Source organism: Rattus norvegicus, chromosome 4, assembly GCF_036323735.1.
Source record: "Rattus norvegicus strain BN/NHsdMcwi chromosome 4, GRCr8, whole genome shotgun sequence".
NCBI classification, from domain to species: Eukaryota; Metazoa; Chordata; class Mammalia; order Rodentia; family Muridae; genus Rattus; species Rattus norvegicus.
Window position 1 is genome coordinate 181458977 of NC_086022.1, and position 21683 is coordinate 181480659.

The 21683-nt window shown below is 45.3% G+C and overlaps 1 protein-coding gene across 9 annotated transcripts in view; it reads left to right on the plus strand.

The window, feature by feature from the left end:
• The window catches only part of Bmal2 (basic helix-loop-helix ARNT like 2), a 49288-nt gene extending 29880 nt beyond the window's left edge, over positions 1 to 19408 (plus strand). For 7 of the 9 annotated variants that reach the window (XM_039107944.2, XM_039107946.2, XM_039107945.2 and 4 more), the window contains 9 exons: positions 1655 to 1801; positions 4837 to 5077; positions 5536 to 5642; positions 6050 to 6200; positions 8582 to 8640; positions 10749 to 10857; positions 14028 to 14115; positions 15723 to 15828; positions 18296 to 19408. In XM_039107944.2, coding sequence (XP_038963872.1) covers positions 1655 to 1801; positions 4837 to 5077; positions 5536 to 5642; positions 6050 to 6200; positions 8582 to 8640; positions 10749 to 10857; positions 14028 to 14115; positions 15723 to 15828; positions 18296 to 18432 — 1145 coding nt within the window. In that variant the 3' untranslated portion in view covers positions 18433 to 19408. 9 annotated transcript variants of the gene reach the window in all.
• Positions 19409 to 21683: the final 2275 nt, after the last annotated feature.

The window sequence follows — 21683 nt, forward strand, 5'->3', positions numbered from 1 at the left end:
GGAGGGAGAGGAGAGGGATGGAGGGAGGGAAGGAGGGAGGGGAGAGGGAGGGATGGAGGGAGGGGAGAGGGATGGAGGGAGAGGAGAGGGATGGAGGGAGGGAAGGAGGGAGGGGAGAGGGAGGGAGGGAAAGAAGGAGGGAGAGAGGGAGGGAAGGAAAGAGGGAGGGAAGGAGGGAGGGGAGAGGGAGGGAGGGAAAGAAGGAGGGAGAGAGGGAGGGAAGGAGAGGGGGAGGGAAGGAAGAGGGAGGAGAATTCCTTTATTTTATAGACATATACACTAAATGTATTCACATAAAGATCACCATGTGGGAATATATGATTGCTTATAGTTTCAATCCAAATAAAACTTTCGTAAGACAGTATTACTTGATGTTAAAAGGTTGCTGGAATTGTATTCTCTTTGTATATGGCCTAGATTTCCCTGGTATGAAAGATCTTACATACTTGGGCTTAAGAAGTATTCATGATCCAAAGATACTTGACTCAGGAAAATGTTTAGTGCTGAGTGACTGCTTATGATATAGAAGCAGCGATAAGGTCAGTCGCAGCTCTTGCAGATGGGCCGGGTTCTGTACCCAGCGCTCACGGTGCCCTCAGACCTGCCTGGAACTCTAGCTCCGGATGATCTGATGCCCTCTAGTGGCCTCCATGGGCACGCACAGGCATGCGCTTCGTGCACAGACATTCTCTTGGAGGAACACAGCATACATAAAATAAAAAAAATAGTTTTTAAAAATTAAAGGAAGGATGATCTAGCCAGTCTTTAATTTTTGTTTGAGACAGGGTTTACTGTGTAGTCTTTGCGGGTCTGCAGCTCCCTTTGTAGACCAGGCTGGCCTTGAACTCACAGGTACTGGAATTGAAGGCATAGTTTTTGGTACATTCTACCATCCCAGTGTTCAGGGAGGCTGAGGCAGGAGAATGATGAATTCAAGGCCATCCTGGGCTAAAAGTAAGAACCTTTCTCAATAACAAAGACAAAACAAACAACCCTACCCACAAAACAACAGGAGTGGGCCGAGCTACAGATCATTGTTGTACTTGAGTTTCTCTCCGTTTTTAAATTTTCATTTCCTGTAAACTGTATTGTCCACTCCCTGAAGGAAGTAGTAAGATAAATTGCAAGCGTTTTAAGTTGTCGAGTGCGGTGATGCGTGCCTGCGACTCCAACACTCTAAAGTAGAGGTACATTGGGGAATACTGAGGTTTGAGGCCAGCGGAACTACACTCTCGTCTCGAAAACGAAACACTGCCAGGCAAACACAAACCGAATATACCTGATGATGTTAAAACACTAGAAGGCACTGGAGAGCTAACAAGGCTTGCTGCTCTTCCGGAAGACCGGAACTGGTTCCCAGAACCCACATCAGGCCAGTCATAAGACGCTCGAGCATGCACACGAGCATGCGCAAAGATGAATTAAGAGAAGGGAAGAAAGGGGGTTGGGGATTTAGCTCAGTGGTAGAGTGCTTGCCTAGCAAGCGCAAGGCCCTGGGTTCAGTCCCCAGCTCCGAAAAAAAGAGAAAGAAAAAAGAGAGAGAGAGAGAGAGAGAGAAGGGAAGAAGAGTGAAAGGAACTGAGGGCGGGGTGCGGGGGGCAGTGCTGTAAGCACGTCTGTGATTATTCTGTTCTCATTCCTGCTGCTGTGAAAGCCTCTCCTCAGGTTCACAGTCACTCCCATATTGGGCGATCACGCGTGCATTCTGGCTCCAGACGATCTTTCTTCTTTAGAATGAAGAGCAGCTGTACAGTCCCCGTCAAAGAAGAGCAACGATGCTCGTCCTGTTCAAAGAAGAAAGGTGGGACACCCGGGAGAGCCCTCGATTAAGAGCTGGTGCAAAACTCAAGGTCCTAAGTAGTTTCTATCCAGGAAAAAGTAAATTCCGTAGTCAAGGCAAGAAATAGGATTCAAAGCATCTAAGCAAGATGGTTTTTAAACCAAAATTATTTACACTGGCTCACCACCAGGTACACAAACCTGTTGCGCTGCTGAACCTGAACCTGTAGCAGAGAGAGCTTAAGTTAGATTTGGGGCCAGTCATGATGGGAGCTTAGCACTCAGGAAACAGAGGCGGCTTCTGTGAATTCAAGGCCAGCAGGGCTACATAGTAAGATCCCTATCTCAAAAATAAAATAGTAAAATAAAAACTCAAACAACAACAAAGTTCAACCTCTCTAAAAAAAAAAAGAACTTTTTGTGTTTTGTTTTTGTTTTGAGACAAGGTCTGACTTTGTAGCCTTACCCAGGAACTCACTATGTAGACCAGGCTAGCCTCCGATGCACAGCTCCTGAGTGCTGGGATGAAAGGTGCATGATACTAGACTCAGCACTAAAATAATTTTTTACCTTACTTTTCAAGTGTGTGTGTGTGTGTGTGTGTGTGTGTGAGAGAGAGAGAGAGAGAGAGAGAGAGAGAGAGAGAGAGAGAACCCACACCCACACATGTGAGTCCAGTGCCTACAGAGGCCACCAGATTCCCTAGAGCTGATATTACGGTCAGCTGTAGGCTGCCTGATGCACATTCTGGGAACTGAACCGGAGTCCTCTGAAAGAACCAGACACTCCTAACTGCTGAACCAACCCTCCAGCCTCCGGCTTGCTTCTTTTTGAGACATCTTACTATGTAGTTCAGTGGGTAGGGGATATAGTGCATCATCCAGTCTTCATCCTCCTGCCTCAGCCTCCCCAGTGCTGGACCACCTCACCTGGCTTAAAGGAGTCTTGTATACAGGACTGCATGACTCTATTTATTTACAGATTTTGGTCCAAAATCCACTTTTTAACCATGCATGAAGAAAATCACCCATGCTCACACACTTAGCATTTGCTCTGAAAGCGTTCTCCGTATCTCTGTCTTACAATCAAGGAGACACAGAGAGGTTTAGTAAATGCCCATGCGTCTCCCTACTGCCCTTGGCTCTGTGTGATGCAGAGCTGTTCCCCAGTAATTGCTATTTTAACCACAGGTAGACCAGTTGTCTGTGTATGAGAGTGAGTGAATACATGGTGCTTGTCCTTCTGACTTTGTGTAACACAGTGTCCTTAGCTCTTTTCCTTCATGTGAGCAGCATTCCATTGTTCCTCTGCTCCCACATCTGCTCTTTATCCGTGTGTCTGCTGACAGGTCCCTGTGCTGATTCCCCTCGTAGCTATGAGTCTGCGTGTGTGCTTTAAACATGGGCATTTGGGTATCTCTTTGTACCTTGACTTTGTCTCTTTGGATATACACCCAGAAGTGGGGTAGCTGGATCTCATGATACCGTAGCTCTTTGAAGAATTTCTATACTGTTTTCCGTGAGGCTATTAACAATGCTTCCCTGGGACTGTCTGAGCGACTCCCTCTTTCTCCACAGAGTCCTCATGGTCTGCTACTTGTCCTTTTGACTACAGCTGTTTTAACTGGGACAGAGTAGTAACTCATCCTTTGGATTTGCTTTCCCCTAATGGCTGATAGCAATTGTTGTGATGCATGGGGGCCATTTGTATTTCTTCTTCCGGGCAGTGTCTCGGTGAAGGTTTCTGTTGCTATAGTGAAATTCTATGACCAAAAAGCAAGCTGGGGAAGAAAAGGGTTTATTTGGCTTACGCTTCCACATTGCAGTCCGTCATTGAAGGAAGCCAGGACAGGAAGTCAGGCAGGCTAGGCTGGAGTCAGGAGCTGATGCAGAGGCCATGGAGGAGTGCTGCTTACTGGCTTGCTCCTCATGGCTTGCTCCTTGTAATGGTTTGCATCCTTTTATGTTCAAAAAAACCATTTTGTTAAAAAGCCTTGTTGCTGAGGACCAACAAGATGGTGTGATGGGTAGAGGCCTTTGTCCCACAAGCCTGGCCACCTGAGTCTAATCCCACATGAAGGCCGAAGAGGACAAGTTTTCAACGTTGTCCCCTGAGCTCCACATGGAGGCCATGGCACGTGTGCCCCACACATATCGGACACTCAGTCACACTAATAATGAAGTCTGCTAGTATGCTATCAGCCTTTCTGAATAGTGCCAAGGCCGTTCTGGTCTTCTGCAAGTCCAGCCACAAATGGACATTTTAAATAACCTGTAATAGGATTTTCGCTCTTCTTTAACCTCTCAGTCACTTTTTATGAGGCTTGTGTCGTGTGTGCGCCATGTATCTTCTGAGCCTGTGCGCTAGCTCTTTGTTTTCCTGGTCTTTCCTGTGCTTGAACATAGGATTTCTTCTCCTTTTTTATTTTGGTGGGCCAGTCTGACAGGCTGTTTCATGGGAGTTAATTGCTTGGAATTTTTCTTTTTTCATATATACCTTTTATTGTGTTTCCAATTGCTCACCAAATATTTCTGCGGCCCTACTATAACCATATATGTCAATCTGTCACCATCACAAACAACAGTAAGAGATTTGCAAGTTTCCTAGCAGACAGACAGAATGGAATAGGTAATCACTTAGGGGGGCTGAGGCAATAGTATCATGGATTAGAGGATAGCCTGGTGTATATAGGGAGCTAGTTAGAGGCTAGCCTGGGCTTCAGAATACATTTGTCTCAAAAAAAGAAAAGAAAAAAGAAAAGAAAAAAGCATAGAAAGGCGCTGGGGATTTAGCTCAGTGGTAGAGCGCTTACCTAGGAAGCGCAAGGCCCTGGGTTCGGTCCCCAGCTCCGAAAAAAAAGAACCAAAAAAAAAAAAAAGCAGAGAAAGAGGGAGGAGGTGGACAAAGAAGGAGAAGAAGAGGAGAAAGAGAGAAGAGGAGGGGGAAGAGGAGGAAGAAGGAGGAGGGAGAAGGAAGGAAAAGGGAAGAGGGAGGAGGATGTGGGGGTAACATCAGCATCCACAGAGACCCAAGTGTCTTGCTATGATTTTTCATTAGACCAGAGAAAATTCCACACCATCCATTGCACTGGATACTTGAGAAGCTGGCCACCGAATGTTGTGGGCACGGAGAAAGAGATGGGCAGTGGGAAAGACAGTGGTCCTCTTACCTGCCTTGTGGCTATGGGACGGTTACAGCCATATACTGTCCCCCCGAAGAATGGCAAGATCAACGTGAGACCGGCTGAGTTCATAACCCGATTCGCAATGAACGGGAAATTCGTCTACGTCGACCAAAGGTAAACGCTCAATGCTTTGCTTCCCAGAGGTCACTGGGGCAGCAGAAGTGTGGCTTGGTAGCTCTACTGCAGTCTTTTCCTAATTAGGGTTTGAGAAGAGGAAATATAATTTAAGTGAAGTACGGAGATGGTGATGTTGGTGATTTTGGTAGGGCTGGAGGGCAAACTTGAGAAAGTGTTTCCTAGAAGTGGTATTGAGTCTGCCCTGCTCCATGGCCACGGGTTTGGTGGTACCGATGGTTCCCTGTACAGGCATCAGCAGGACATCATGGGACCTTACCTGGGGTCCTGTTTGCAGGCTGTCTGTGGATGGGGAGGGCCAGGGCAGCCTGTAAGAGCCCAGACTAGCTCTTTTCCCAGGCTGCTTCCTTGCAGTCCCACCTGTGCTGGTCCTGCAGTGTTCTGGGAGGCATCACCGTCAGCAACTGCCATGATGTTTTTTTCTGTTTCAAAACCAGGGCAACAGCAATTTTAGGATACCTGCCTCAGGAACTTTTGGGAACTTCGTGTTATGAATATTTTCATCAGGATGACCACAGTAATTTGAGTGACAAGCACAAAGCAGGTAGGTGATTCGTTGATGAGGTGCTTTGAGGGTAATTAAAAATGATGACTTCAGCCAGGTGTGATGGGTCACACTCAGAAATCTCAGTATTTGAGAGGTGACAGAAGAGAATCAGGAGTCCCAGGCTAGCCTGGGCTACACAGCAAACCCCTGTCTAAAGAAAGAAATTATTATACCATCAACTCTGAATTTCTCATTCCTTATGAAATCTAAAACTTGAATTGATTCTCAAGGCCCTGGTCTGGGTTTGGTGTTTGGTTTTGGTCTGGGTTTCAGCATGGCCCCCTGGAACCGGCATGTACCCTCTCCAGCCTCTGGTGATGGGATTACGGGCATGACCCCACTACTCCTGGCTTGAAGACTTTATTATGTAGGCTATTCCACTGACTGCAGCTTTTCCTGTGAAGTTCTGCAGAGTAAGGAGAAAATACTTACAGATTCATACAAATTCAGAGTGAAGGATGGCTCCTTTGTGACTCTGAAGAGCAAGTGGTTCAGCTTCACTAACCCTTGGACCAAAAAGCTGGAGTACATCGTGTCTGTCAACACGCTGGTTTTGTGAGTAGCTTTCTGTGCTCTTAAGACCTCTGACCTAATTTCATATGAGTAGCTCTGCTTCTCTTAGGAAGCCTTTACAACTGCTTGGCCTTCTGTCTACATGACAGCTCAGTTTCTCCGGATGGGGCACAGATACCCGATGTGGGCTTCTCCCATATCCATCCCCTGATCATGGCTACATTAATTACAGTCCCTGATACAATGTAAAGTCATCATGGCTACATTAATTACAGCCCCTGATACAATGTAAAGTCATCATGGCTACATTAATTACAGTCACTGATACAATGTAAAGTCATCATGGCTACATTAGTTACCATCCCTGATACAATGTAAAGTCATCATGGCTACATTAATTACAGTCCCTGATACAATGTAAAGTCATCATGGCTACATTAATTACAGTCCCTGATACAATGTAAAGTCATCATGGCTACATTAATTACAGTCCCTGATACAATGTAAAGTCATCATGGCTACATTAGTTACCATCCCTGATACAACGTAAAGTCATCATGGCTATATTAATTACAGTCCCTGATACAATGTAAAGTCATCATGGCTACATTAGTTACCATCCCTGATACAATGTAAAGTCATCATGGCTACATTAGTTACATCCCTGATACAATGTAAAGTCATCATGGCTACATTAGTTACCATCCCTGATACAATGTAAAGTCATCATGGCTACATTAGTTACCATCCCTGATACAATGTAAAGTCATCATGGCTACATTAATTACAGTCCCTGATACAATGTAAAGTCATCATGGCTACATTAATTACAGTCCCTGATACAATGTAAAGTCATCATGGCTACATTAGTTACCATCCCTGATACAATGTAAAGTCATCATGGCTACATTAATTACAGTCCCTGATACAATGTAAAGTCATCATGGCTACATTAGTTACCATCCCTGATACAATGTAAAGTCATCATGGCTACATTAGTTACATCCCTGATACAATGTAAAGTCATCATGGCTACATTAGTTACCATCCCTGATACAATGTAAAGTCATCATGGCTACATTAGTTACCATCCCTGATACAATGTAAAGTCATCATGGCTACATTAATTACAGTCCCTGATACAATGTAAAGTCATCATGGCTACATTAGTTACATCCCTGATACAATGTAAAGTCATCATGGCTACATTAGTTACCATCCCTGATACAATGTAAAACCATGAAAATGGTGATTGTTCCAGGTAATTTAGGAATAACAACAGCAAAAAAAGCCTCTGTGTTTGGGGAAAATGCAGGATTCCCCAGGTATTGTCAGTCCACAGAACAGAGCCAGAGGCTGCAGTGGCTGCAGTCTGAGAACTTCCTTTACTCTCCATTAACACTAGCTGTGGCCTTTTGTAATCTACCCTTCACACTTAGTATAATCCCTGGTGGGAAAGGTAAGCATAGTCACGCACACTTATGTTCTTTGCACTTAGGAGACAGAGGCAGAAAGATGAGAAATTCAAAGTCATTTTTGGCTACATCGGGAGTTTGAGGCCAGCCTAGACTGTATGAGACCTTGTTTCAGAAAAAAAAAAAAAACAAAAAACAAAAAGAGAAAGAAAGAAAGCTAGAAAGAAAGGAAGAGAAAGGGGAGAAGGAAGGAGGAAGAGAAGGAGGAGGAGGAAGAGGGGGAGTAAAAGGAGGAGGAGGAGGAGGAGAAAGCGGGAGGGGTGGTAGGTGTGATATAGCTCAGTGGTAGCATGCTTGCTTAACATGTACAGGACCCTTAGTTCAGTCCCCAGCATTGGTAGGGAGAAGGGAAGGCTGGGCACATGCATTTAACACCAGTACTAAGGATAAAAGGCAGGTAGTTCTCTGAGTTTGAGGGAAAATGTTCCAGGATGTAGCCAGGAAAGACCTTGTCTTGAAACAAAAAACAAAACATAAAAGAAACAGTTTATTTTCTGTGCCTCTGTGTGAAAAGGAGCTGTGCCCAGTACAGCCAAGAGCGAGTAGATATCCGCCAGCGTCCTCAGGGGATACTCTCCTCTAGCCTGGTGCTCACTGCCCGTTCAGCCTGGCCTGAGCTTTGTTGTCCTGCTGTTTTTGAGTTGGTGTAAGGTTTTGTCTGGCCAGCTACTTTTTCCTGTCTTATGCTTATTTACACAGTACTAGGAGGCATGTACCATCATGTTCCCTGTCAGCCATTCCCATACAACTGTGGACCTTCGATTAGGTGAACCATCACTGTGGAAGTGAGACCAGTAGGGCATTTGCCACAGATCCCAATCTTAGCTGACGTGAACAATAAAATATAAATGAGTGGAAAACTGGCAAATCAAATACTTGGAGCCAGTGTGGATGCATTAACAGATTTCCTGCCCCTCAGGGAATTTCATGTGCTTTTCTGACCTCCAGGGGGCGCAGTGAGACCGCAGTATCCGTGCCTCAGTGCCGCAGCAGCCAGTCCTCTGAAGGTAAACTGGAGCTTCTGGTCAGGGGTTATAACTCAGATGCACCATCCAGTGTGGATTTTATGAAGATACGCTTTTCTGTATAAGAAAGGAGACAATTTTCAGTGCATGTTAGAAAACATTTTGACTGGACAGGCTCTGTGCATTTGGCTGTAGAAGGAGATCGGGCAGGAGAGGTGGCTCAGGAAGTCCAGGCACTTCTTGTGTACAGATGACCCGAGTTCAATTCCCAAGACACACATGAAGGTGGAAGGAAAGGACGGACATTACAGTGTTTCTTCTGTCCTCCACCACTACACACATACATCATACACACATCACACATACATATATCACACACACATCACACATACATATAGTGTATACACACATATCATATACATATACACACATACATACATCATATATATCATACACACATCATGCATATATCATACGCACTTCATACATGCATATATTATACACATATATCTCATATATACATACATATATACATCACACATATCATACATATGCATATCATACACATGGATATCAGATACACATACATACATCATATATATACATCAAACACATATATTATACACATGTCATATATACATATATCACATACATCATACACATCAAAAACACATACACACTATACACATAAACATCAAAACATACCTATATACGTACACATGTATACACACACATCATATACACATAGGTATATACACACATCATACACACATGTAAACACAAACACACATGACATGCATACAAATGCATGTATCATACATGTAAACACATACACATATACACACATATACACACCACATACATATTATATATACATATCATACACTCACATACACTAAAAACTGAGGGCCTGTGGGTGGCACAGCAGGTAAAGGTGTTTGCCTCCAAACTGACAACCTGAGTTCAATCTCCAGGGCTAACAGGTGGGAGAGGACAGACTTCCACACATGGTCCTTTGACCTCCAAGTGTATGCTGTAGCATGCAGGCAGCCACATACTTCATTCACACACACAATCGTGAGCAAGAGACCATGTTCAGAAGGTGCAGAGACCCCATAGGAAATTTCCGGGAACAATATTCCCTTGAGGTGTCAGAGCCCCTGGTCCATGTCTCTACTGTAGAGTAACATGGCACCACACACAAGTTGCTGCTCACCTGATGGTTCCCCACAGGACAGAGTTCCTCGCAAACAGACTGGCCCTCCAGCCTTATCCACGGTGTTCATGGCTTACCACTAGACAAATGAGAGACTGTCACGAACGGCCTGTTTTTCCATCTCAGGGTTTGTTTTTTTAAAGCTACAGAGATCTGTTCATGCTTTGTATGCAAAATGTATGTTGTATCTGAATATGGTGGTGACATATGGATGTAATCCCAGCACTTGGGAGGCGGAGTCAGGAAGATTAGGAGTAAGAGGCCAGCCTCAGCTGCTTGAGACACTGTCTAAATAAAACAAAGCGAAAACCAGGAGGCAGAAGCAGGCAGATCTCTGAGTCTGAGGCCAGCCTGGTCTGCAGAGTTCCAGGACAGCCAGGGATAGACAGAGAAACCCTGAGACAAACGGGTAGACAAACACACGCCTGGGGCAGGAGAGATGGCTCAGGGGTCCAGAGCACTGGCTGCTTTTGGAGAGGACCTGAGGTTGGTTCTCCACACATCTTGGCTCAAGTTACCTGTAACCCTGAATGATTCCATGCCCTTTTCTGACCTTCACGGGCACCGTATGCATTTGATCTACCTACATACATACAGACAAGCACTCATACACGTACAACAAAATAAACATAAACAACAACACAAGAGGAACTATGAAATATGAGGTGGCATTTCCCTGGCCAGGCTGGAGGTCACAGGTCGCGGCTGTGCCCTTGGTGACTCTGCACACATCTGTGATCGCCGCTCACAGTGTCTCAAGCTTTGGGAATTGTGGAATGAAAGGTCACATGTTTTCTGGTATTTTAAGGTATGGGACCATCTATTTCTTTTCAGGAGAAGACTAGGAAATTATCTGCATAGAAAGAAAGCCATTAACTAGGTCTGTGCACTCCTTAGTGCCCTCCACTGACTTTTCTCTTGTGCTTTTGCCTAGACTCATTTAGACAACCCTGCGTCAGTGTGCCGGGCATATCCACAGGGACCTTACTTGGCGCTGGGAGTATTGGAACAGATATTGCAAATGAGGTTCTGAGTTTACAGAGGTAAAGTTTTATTACTGCAAATATTCTCGTATAAATGGCTGCTGTAGTTACAAACCAGCACATAGATCAGTCATTCTCCTGTGTGTGTGTGTGTGTCTGTATGTGTGTGTATGTCTGTGTATGTCTCTGTGTGTGTGTGTCTCTGTGTATGTGTGCGTCTCTGTATGTGTATGTGTATGTGTGTATGTGTGTATGTCTGTGTGTATGTGTGTGTATGTCTGTGTGTGTATAAGTGTGTCTGTGTGCCTGTGTGTGTGTCTGTGTGTATGTGTGTGTCTGTGTGTGTATGTCTGTATGTGTATGTGTGTCTGTGTGCCTGTGTGTGTGTCTGTGTCTGTGTCTGTGTGTATGTGTGTGTCTGTGTGTGTATGTCTGTATGTGTATAAGTGTGTCTGTGTGTCTGTGTGCCTGTGTATGCCTGTGTGTGTCTGTGTTTGTGTGTGTCTGTGTGTGTTTGTGTGTGTGTCTGTGTGTATGCTTGTGTCTGCCTGTCTCTGTGTGTGTATGTGTGTGTATGCATGTGTGTGTGTGAATGTGTGTGTCTGTGTGTGTTTGTGTGTGTGTCTGTGTGTATGCGTGTGTCTGTGTGTCTGTCTGTCTGTTTGTGTGTGTGTGTATGTCTGTGTGTGTATATGTGTGTGTATGTGTGTGTGTATGCATGTGTGTGTGTGTGTGTGTGAATGTGTGTGTGTGTAAATGTACCAGCATGTGGTAGCACAGAACGGGGTGGCTGGGGATGTGCCTGTGAGTAGCTTGCTTGCAGGGGCAGAGGCATCAGATCGCAGGAACTGGCGTTACAAGTAGTTGCAGGCCACCCAGATAAGGACTTTTAGATCTTTTTTTTTTTTTCCTTTTTTTTCGGAGCTGGGGACTGAACTCATGGCCTTGTGTTTGGTAGGCAAGTGCTCTACCACTGAGCTAAATCCCCAACAGGACTTTTATAATCTTATTTTTGACAAGTTATTTCTAAACATCATATGAAATTCAGAATTCAGGAAAAGAAAAGTGATAAATTCAGTTGCACAAAAGTTCAAAACTGAAACATAAACTACACTATTACAATAAAGTTAAAATAAATAGACATGAACCAGAAGGTGTGTGCTTTGTAGAATAACCATCTTTAACGGATAAAGAATTTTACATCACAAGTACATTAAATTTTATATACTTAGACTTTAAACTTCGTGTAAAGCATAGAGAAGAGTTATTGAATAGTTTTGTGGGTGGCCAGAGAGATGACTCTGCAGTTAAGAGCACTTGTTGCTCTTGTAGGAAACCTACCTTCCAGCACCCACACAATGGCTCACAGTCTGTAACTCTAGCTCCAGGAGAACCAACTCCTTCTGGTCTCTGAAGGCACTTCATACATGTGCACATACATGAGTGCAGGCAAACACTCATAGCTATAAAATTAAAATAAATAAAATAAAACAATTTCTTAGAATAGCTGAATTGTTTTGATGCTAAATTGTGGGCACGACAAATATAGAGAGAATGGCCAAGAAACGTTAGAAATTGTTCATCTCCATATTTAAACGGATGTACACACAATTAGTCAATGAGTCCAGATCTTTTTCACTTAGGAGAGTATGAAAGATTTGAAAGTTTGATAATCCTCTATGTTGAAGAGAGTGAAAAAAACAGATCCCTCAGTTCTTTAGAAAGTATAAATTAGTGAAATAACTTTGGATGGAAATTAGACACAATGTATAAGAATAAGAAAAAACCAGGTGTGGTGCACATCTGTCATCCTGGTGCTCAGGCAGGACGATGAACCTTCTGAGCCTGAGGCCAGCCTGGGCTACATTCAGAGGCCTTATCTATAAAAACAAGATATATTTAGGTGGGACATAGTAGTGCACTCCATTAATTCCAGCTCTTGAGAGATACAGGCGGGAGGAGCTCAATGAGTTCAAAGATAGCCTGATCTACATAATAAGGTCCAGGCCAGCCTGGGCTACACAGTTGACCTTGTCTCAATATGCACATATATGCATACACATAATACACACACATATATATACACACATACATGCATACATGCATACATACACACACACACACACACACACACACACACACACACACACACACACATATATATATATACTGTGTTGGCTGTGCTGCTGAAGAGGGTTTTAAATTACCAAGTGATTCCCTCTAATGCAACCACATAGAAAACTTTGCCATGTACAGAGGGGCTGGAGTGATTGTTCAGCAGTTAGGAGGACTCAGGTTCAATTCCCAGCACCCACATGGCAGCTCAGAACCATTCGTTCTTCCAGTCCTGGGATATCTGACTCCCTCTCGGGGGCTCCAAAGGCACCAGGCATGCACATGGTGCTCAGACATATATGCAAGGAGAAACTCACACATTAGTCTATGGTATAGAAAAAGGCAGAAGTGGAGAAATAGCGAACAAGGTAGTCAGAGCTAGCCCACACCTTGCTTGCTTGGCATCTTGGCCTCAGCTGAGTTTCTGAATTTCCTCCAGTGGTGGTTTGCAGCCAGGGGTCTGCTTGTGTATCTTACTAAAAAAATTATTACATCTCGTTTACTTACTTTGTGTATGTACGTATATGTGGGTAAGCACATGCCACAGCATGCTCGTGTGTGTCCATGTGTACATAGCATGTATATGTGTGTGTCAGTGCATACATATGTGTCAGTGTGTAGATAGCATGCATGTGTGAGGGTGAGTACATGCCACAGCATGCATGTATGTGTCAGTGCATACACAGCATACTTGTGTGTGTCATTGCACACACATCATGCATGTGTGTGTCATTGCATACACATCATGCATGTGTGTGGGTGAGTACATACATAACATGCATGTGTGTGTCTCAGTACATACACAGCTTACATGTGTGGGTCAGTGCACACACATCATTCATGTGTGGTGTGAGTGCATACAAAACATGCATGTGTGTGTCAGTGCATACACTGTTTGTATGTGTGAGTCAGTGCATGAACAGCATGCATGTGTTTTCAGCACTCCAGGGTCAAAAATAAGTGCCTTGTTAAGAAGTCTTGAGTACTGAACACTGAGTATTCAGTCTGAGGTTCCTTGTCATTGCTTATGGATGACATATGATGCATTCAGAGGAGAGAATTTCTTTCTAAAATCCTGTCTGAAGAATAAATATCGCTTGTCTCCCCCTTTTCAGGTCACACTCTTCATCCCCAGAAGACGCAAACCCTTCAGGAGTAGTGAGAGATAAGCACAGTGTAAACTTCGGGAGCGCCCCTGTGCCCGTGAGTGAAGCAAACTTTCATTTGCACTGTCAGGCCATTCTATAAAGATATACGGACCTTTCTGCTGACTTGGCCATCTTAAGGGGCAGTATAGGTCAGTGGTCACAGGAGACATGGTCAGAGGCACACGAAAGGGCTCCAGAGCGGGGCTCGAAAACTTAGTCTTTGTAACAGTGGGCTCAGAATTTGAGCTCTGCCTCAGTTTCCTCACTTGCGAGGCAGGTGTGGTAATAGCATAGATTAGATGATCAATGTAAACCAAAAACATTTTTTTGAGGTAGGGTCCCATGTAGCCCAGGCTGACCACAAACTCACTGTGTACTGAGGATTACCTTGTGCCGGGATCACAGGCATTCCCACCATACCTCTTAAAACCAAAACTCTCCAAATGGTGTCTGCCAGGTGCTCAGAGAGTGGGAGCTTTTAAGATCATCACAGATGCTAACTTGGTGGCTTAAGAGTACTCATGTAGTTTGAAAGATTTAAATAGGCCATGGAACAAGTACCGGAGGCCACCTGGTCAGATGGATAAACACAGCTAACTGAAATGCTCATCGTGTGTGTAGTAATTATGCCACGGGCTGGTGGGCCACACTGCCGTACAGCAGCTCGAGAGGTGGAGACTGGCGAAATCAGGACCCTTCAGGCATAAAGAGTAACCTCAAAGCTACCGTAGGCAACTTACTGAGACCCGGTCTCAACATGAAAAGGGTTTAAAAATTAAGAAGTGTAAAGGGATGGATGGATAGCTTAGTAGTAGAGCTCTTGGCTGGCACATGGGAGGACCTGGGTTTGATCCCCATGTGGGGTCAAGGACACTAAGCCTAGTGCTGTCTGGAAGTCTAAGATGCATGACAATCCCTAGTGTAAACAGCATGAGGTGGCCAGTCAGCTCTGAAAGTACAGGAGGGGGAGGGGGAGGGGGGAGGAGGAGGGGGAGGGGAGGGGAGGAACAGGAGAGGGAGGGGAGAGGAAATGGGAGAGGGGGAGGGGGAAGGGGGGAGGAGGAGGGGGAGGGGAGGGGAGGAACAGGAGAGGGAGGGGGAGAGGAAATGGGAGAGGGGGAGGGGGAATGGGGGAAGGAAGAGGGGGAGGGGAGGGGAGGGAGGAGGGGAGGAGGAGACGTGATGGGGAATACAGGCTGGAAAATACAAACATCACATGATATGGATAAAACTTGAATGGAAATATAACGTCTTCCTATCTTATTATTTATTCATTTAGCAAATACAGAAATCTCATAGGAATGGACATATAAGCCATTGTAATAAAATCTTATGGCCTCCACATGTGCGTAGCTGTGATATACACCCATGTGTATGCATGTGCGCACGCGCACACACACATCTACACACACACATACACATACATACATACACATACACACATACATACACATACACATACACACATACACATACACACACATACACACACACACACACACACATACACACAGGCATGCACATACACTCAGAGTGGAGCGCAGGGTGTGCGGTACCAGAGTACTCACCCACGGCTAATGGAGGTACTGGTACTGGCCTCTCTGACAGCACCCAATGGGTCTCACTGTGCTCAGGTAGGACCTCTCTGTCCTGTCTTTTCAGGTGTCCACTGGGGAGCTCTTTGCACTGAGTCCTGAAACAGAGGGCCTGGAGGCTGCCAGGCAACACCAGAGTGCTGAGCCCGCCCACTGTCACAAACCACTCCTCAGTAAGTGGTCCCTGTCACCAGACATTCCCAAAGCCTCCGTCTTTGACACTGTATTCTTAAACACAGGGGGCTTTGGAAGAAGCAAGTTGTTTTTAAAACAAATTTTTTTCCCCATCAGCGAGTGCATTCCTGTAATCACAACATTTGGAGTTGAGGCAGAGCGCTACTGTGAGTTCAAGGCTATCTTGGGCTACGTAGTGACCACTAGGCCAGCCAGGGCTAATAGAAAGACCCTGTCTCAAAAAGCCTCCTCCCAAAACATCCCTAGGATTTCAGCACCTGGGGTCCTAATACAATGGTCAGCGGTCACTGTCTTTTTATGGTTATCTTATTTTTATTGTATGTGTATGAGTGTTTTCTCCTACATGCCTGTCTGTGCCCCACATGCGTGCAGTATTCTCAGAAAGGTCATTGTCTCCCCTAGAACCTGAGGTGCCACGTGGGTGCTGGGAATCAAACAGGGCTCCTCTGGAAGAACTCTTAACTGCCGAGCTCTCTCCTGCCCCAGTCAGTTATTCTTGTTACTAAGATGCGTGTCACTCACTAAACCTGTCACAAAGGAGTCAGGCACCATCCGTTGAGCCAGTTTGGGCTTTTGCTGAGTACGCATAATTCAAATAAAACTTTGAAAGTATTTCCATCTAGGAAAAAAAAAGTCCATTCTTAAGAACTACCAAGAAACTCTAAAAGACTCTTGCTAAAAAGTAAAATAAAATGAAGTAAAAGTGTAGGAGTACCGGAGAGATGGCTCAGTGGTTAGGAGAACTTACTGCTCTTGCAGAGGACTCTGGTGCAGTTCCCAACATCCAGATGCTGGCTCATAACCATCTGTAGCTCCAGTTCCAGGGTATCAAACCCTGCTGGGAATTGACCTCAGGACCTCTAGGAGAGCAGACAGTGCCTCTAACCACTGAGCAATCTTTCCGGTCCCTCATTTCCTTTGTCAATCTCTGGCTTCTCGGAGTTTTGGAATTTGTTGCTCTGTCGAGGGCTCCACTTGAGATCTTTGTCCACAGTGTAGGCGGGCAAATGTCTTCTCGGCTCCAACTCAGAATAGTCTGGGGGCGGGGGGGTCTGCCCTTCATTCAGCAATGTGGTATGTAGGAAATACATAAGACTAGCTCATTTAGAACCTGTCAGGGCCCTGGAGAGGTGGCTCAGTGGTTAAGACACTGGCTGCTCTTGCAGAGGACCCAAGATCAATTCCTAGCACCCACATGGCAGTTCCTCTGGTACTGGATGTACATGACACACAGACATACATACAGGCAAGACACACATACATGTACAATAAAATGATATTGAAAAAAAACCCACTTCTGCAATTTAAGACATGTATCTCACCTTCCCGAACTGCACCATGTGGCCTCTCCTTGGCTTTACCTGATGTTAAAGACTGTTTAAAGACCGTTCTGAGTTCCTGTCACCGTGATGAAGCGAGAGGCGGCTTAGAGAAGAAAGGGGAGAAAGCTTGCAGTTCCGGGTCACGGTCCATCACCGAGGGGGAGCTGTTAGTCAAGCCAAGGTCAAGAGCAGACAGAGATGACTCACACTTGCATGCTCGTCTTGCTTTTGTGGGTTCACACAGTTCAGGACACAGACCAGGAAGTGCTAACACCCACAGTTAAGGGGGCTCTTTTGTAAAATTCCCTTGCAGACCTTCCCACAGGTCCAGACAATCCCAGTGAGGCTCTCTTCCCAGATTCTAGGTTGCAGCAAGTTGACAATTAAAGCTAAGACTCGGGGGCTGGAGAAATGTCTCAATGGCTAAGAGCACAGACTGTTCTTCCAAGAGGGTCTGGGTTCAATCTCCAGCACCCACATGGCAGCTCACAACTGTCTGTAACTCCAATATTTGACTCTCTCACACAGACGTATGTGCAGGCAAAACACCAATGCAGATAATAAAATAAAATAAAATAAATAAAATAAAATAAAATAAAATAAAATAAAAGGCTGAGCCTCGCCCAGGCTTACCTCTTGTATCCCAGGTTGGGCTCACACAGGTAGCTAAGGATCAACTGGACCTTCTACTTCTCCCTCCTCATGCTGGGATGGCAGGTGGACACCACCGTGCATGGTTTATACAGTGCTAGGCATCAAACTCAGGGCTTCGTGCATGCTAGGCAAGCACTTCACTAACAGACCCTTGGACCCTGCCATTGGCTTAGCTGTTCTTAACTACAGTTAAGTTTTTAGATCAATTTTATGTGCACGAGTGTTCCGCCTACATGTATGTCTGCACACCACACGCATGTCTAGTGCCTACATCTAGAGGCCAAGAAAGGACACTCGATCCTCTGGAACTGGGGTTACAGATGGTTGTGAGCCCCCCTCCCCCACCGGTGGAGCCCCTGTAAGAGCAGCCAGCGCTTCTAACTTCTGAACCATCTTTCCAGCCTCACTGACCACAGGCATTTATCAACGACCTCCCTGTACTTACATAGCCCTGCGTTTTAATTTACAGGTGACAGTACCCAGTTGGGTTTTGATGCCCTGTGTGACAGCGACGACACAGCCATGGCTACATTCATGAATTACCTCGAAGCAGAGGGTGGCCTGGGTGACCCTGGGGACTTCAGTGACATCCAGTGGACACTCTAGCATTTTGACTTTGAACTCTAATGTGAGAATCATTTTAGAGTGTTTTTTTTATTTTTTTTCAGAGCTGGGAACCAAACCCAGGGCCTTGCGCTTGCTAGGCAAGCGCCCTAACACTGAGCTGATCAACCCCAGGGTGTTTCATTTACAAAATGCTTTACTCTTGAGCACTGTATTGATTGATACTTTGTATCTCTTATTAAGAGTCTACTGATTTTTTATGTATCTGCACTTTACTCTCACAGAGATGTGGAGGAGTCAGACATTTTTCTCCAAAGAGAAACAGCCAAGTTTATCAATCCCTCTTCACACAATGAACAAGCACCTTCGGGGTCAGGCTGCCATATTTGTTTTGCTAAAATATTCTGGCCAGAAACTGCTACCAAACATTTTTTTGTATACTTTTGTTTTTGAGTTTGAGACTTTTGTTTTGTTTTGTTCAGTTTATTTTCTGTTTTTGTTTTTCAAGACAGAGTTTCTCTGTGCAGCCCTGGCTGACCTGTACCTCACTCTGTAGTCCATGCTGGCCTCTCTCATTTAGAGACCTGCCTGCCTCTGCCTCCTAAGTGTTGAGATTAAAGCCATGCATCACAATTTCCAGCTTAAGTACAGCCCCCGAAGTCATGAGGCAATGAGAAATCACTTAGGAGCCAACTTTCTAGTAATAACTTAGATTGTAGAAGGCGTTTTAAGACAGCAACTAACCCAGCGATAGCTCAAACGGAGTGTAAGAGTCAGGATGATTTAAAATTCCAGCCGAGGAATGCAGCTCAGTTGACATTAGCATGCACAAAACCCCAGGCTCAGTTCCTAGCACTATAAACCAGATGTGGGGGTGCACACTTGTAATCCTAGCACGCAGTAGGCTCGTAAGTTCAAGGCCAGCCTTGACTACATAGCAAATTGGAGCCCAGCCTGGGATTCACGAAACCCTGTCTTTAAAAAAATAAATAAAATAAAAAGATTATTTAAATTTCTACCTATTTGCCTGAAGAGTCATTCTTTATTTTATTTTGTGTGCCAGTGGTTTTTCCCTTCATGCATATCTGTGTACCACCACTTACATGCCTGTACCTGAAAAGGCCACAAGAGGGCATCAGATCCCCTGGAACTGGAATTACAGACAGTTGGGAGTTGCAGTGTGGACTTCTGGAAGAGAAGCTGGAGAAGCTAGTGCTCTTAACCACAGGGTCATTCCTCTGGCCCCCAAGTCACACCGATTACCTTGTATTTTAATTTAATTGCCTTTGGCGAGTACACATGCACAGGCTCTCTTCTGTGCTTTACAAATGCAAGCTAGATAAGCTAGGATAGAAAGGGGAAGCCCTTGGGTCCAACGCAGATTCAAACCCACTCTCTCTCCTTTGTGGTATTACATCTGCCCCCCTCCCCTGCCCCCGGAATGGCATTGTGCCAACTACTCAGGCTATAGAAGATCAAGCAGAATTTCTGTCAGACCTGTGATTGACAAGTGTCACCAGCGTGCCGGGGTCCTGGTGTGCAGTTTTGCAATGACTGGGTGCCTAAGGGTGTGTCGGCACACTGCTTGAGATGACACATGTCCTTGGTGTTGAGGGGCCAGCACCCCTCCTGGACTCCACTCGAGACATCCAGGTTCAGCATAAGCTGAAGAAGCCCTGCCCGAGGGTCAGGGTATTTGGAGGCCTCAACCTTGAAGAAGCATGAAGGATACCATTCTCCCGAGTCCAGCAGAGGGTCTGCCCACACACTTCATGAGGGGACAGCACATAGTCAGGCAGGTTTCTAGAATCTCGTGTTAGAGGAAAATATGTCTTGGTGATGTGTCCTAAAGAGGAAGTAGGCCTGATGTTGCACATCTGTAATCCCAGCACCAGGAGTCTGAGGTAAGAGGACCTGTGAGTCTGAAATCTGCCTGTCTAGGTCATCCTGGACTATAGTGTGAATCCTTGTCTCAAAACAAAAGCAGGTGGAACAGCCTTCACCGTCTGAGAGGGGATTCGGGGGCCAGGACCACCTTTCACAATGGCAGTTCCTCTCTCAGCCAGAGGACAGACGGCTCCTGAGACTCGTGAGCAGATGGCTGTGTTCAAGCTCTGTGGATATCCTCCCCCCTTTTCAGTCCACTGAAATGCTTTCCTACAAATCCCACTAGCCTGGGCCCAGAGTCCACCCTCCCCAGCCCCACCCCCATGCCCTGTGATACTCCGACCTCCGATGTTTAGTGTCCTCTTCCAGTGTGTCTGTGTCTGTTTGGTTGATTCCATTGCATTGGTGGGACAGGTTTTCATAGCTTACACAATATTACTTTCTTTCTCCCGTGTTTGTTAAAATTTTAGTAAGAAATAATTGTCCAAAAATTGTGTTAAAGTGTCATAAAGACAGCACTGTAGTTTGGTGTGTCTGTCTCTGTGTGTGTGTGTGTGTGTGTGTGTGTGTGTGTGTGTGTGTGTGTACATATGGAGTTTTTGAGACAAGGCCTTACAATGTATCCCAGGCTAGATTTGGACTCAGCCTCTATCCCAGGGTAGCCTAAAACTTTCTGCAATCTTCCTGCCCCAGCTGCTGGTTCGAGGATTACACATTGAGCAATGGCTCAGGTTTGGATTTGTCGACCCTAAGAATTACAACTATAACAACATAGCAGAGTTGGGGAAGAGCCTGGGCAGAACATCCCATCAACTTCCGTCTGGAGAATCCTTGTGCCTGCTTCCTCATGGTCCTGGCTTCGATCTTATGACTCTGACCCACAGTGTGGAGCCCGTGGTAGACACAGGCTCCATTCCTGCAGCCATTTGCCATGTGTGGGTTTTGTACCTGTACCTGTGGCTGACGCTGGTGCTCAAGCAGGGTATCACCAAAAGGCATGAAATGTACTAACAAGTTCAGGTTCAACTGTCCGAGTGCTTGGAATATACAGGATTAAGTAAAAAAGATAAATAAAATTAATTGTATGTGTAGTCTTTAGCCATTATGTTATTTTTGGCTCTAACTCACAGCCCTGGCTCCTTCTCCCAGGTCTTGGGATCACATCCATACCTTGCCCTCTTTAATTTTTTTAAGTGTGGTGTCTCCTGGACAGCAGCACACTACGACATTTTACTAGGGATGTTATTAAAAAAAAAAAAAAAAAAACAGAGAGGAAAGGCTGAGGGATTCTGGTCCTCAGAGACTGAGTGAAAAAGATCTCTGAGAATTCTGGGCCAACCCCAGCTGCAGAGTGAGATTTCAAAGTTGCCATGAATTTTATCATAGCCTGAAGCAAAATGAAGCTT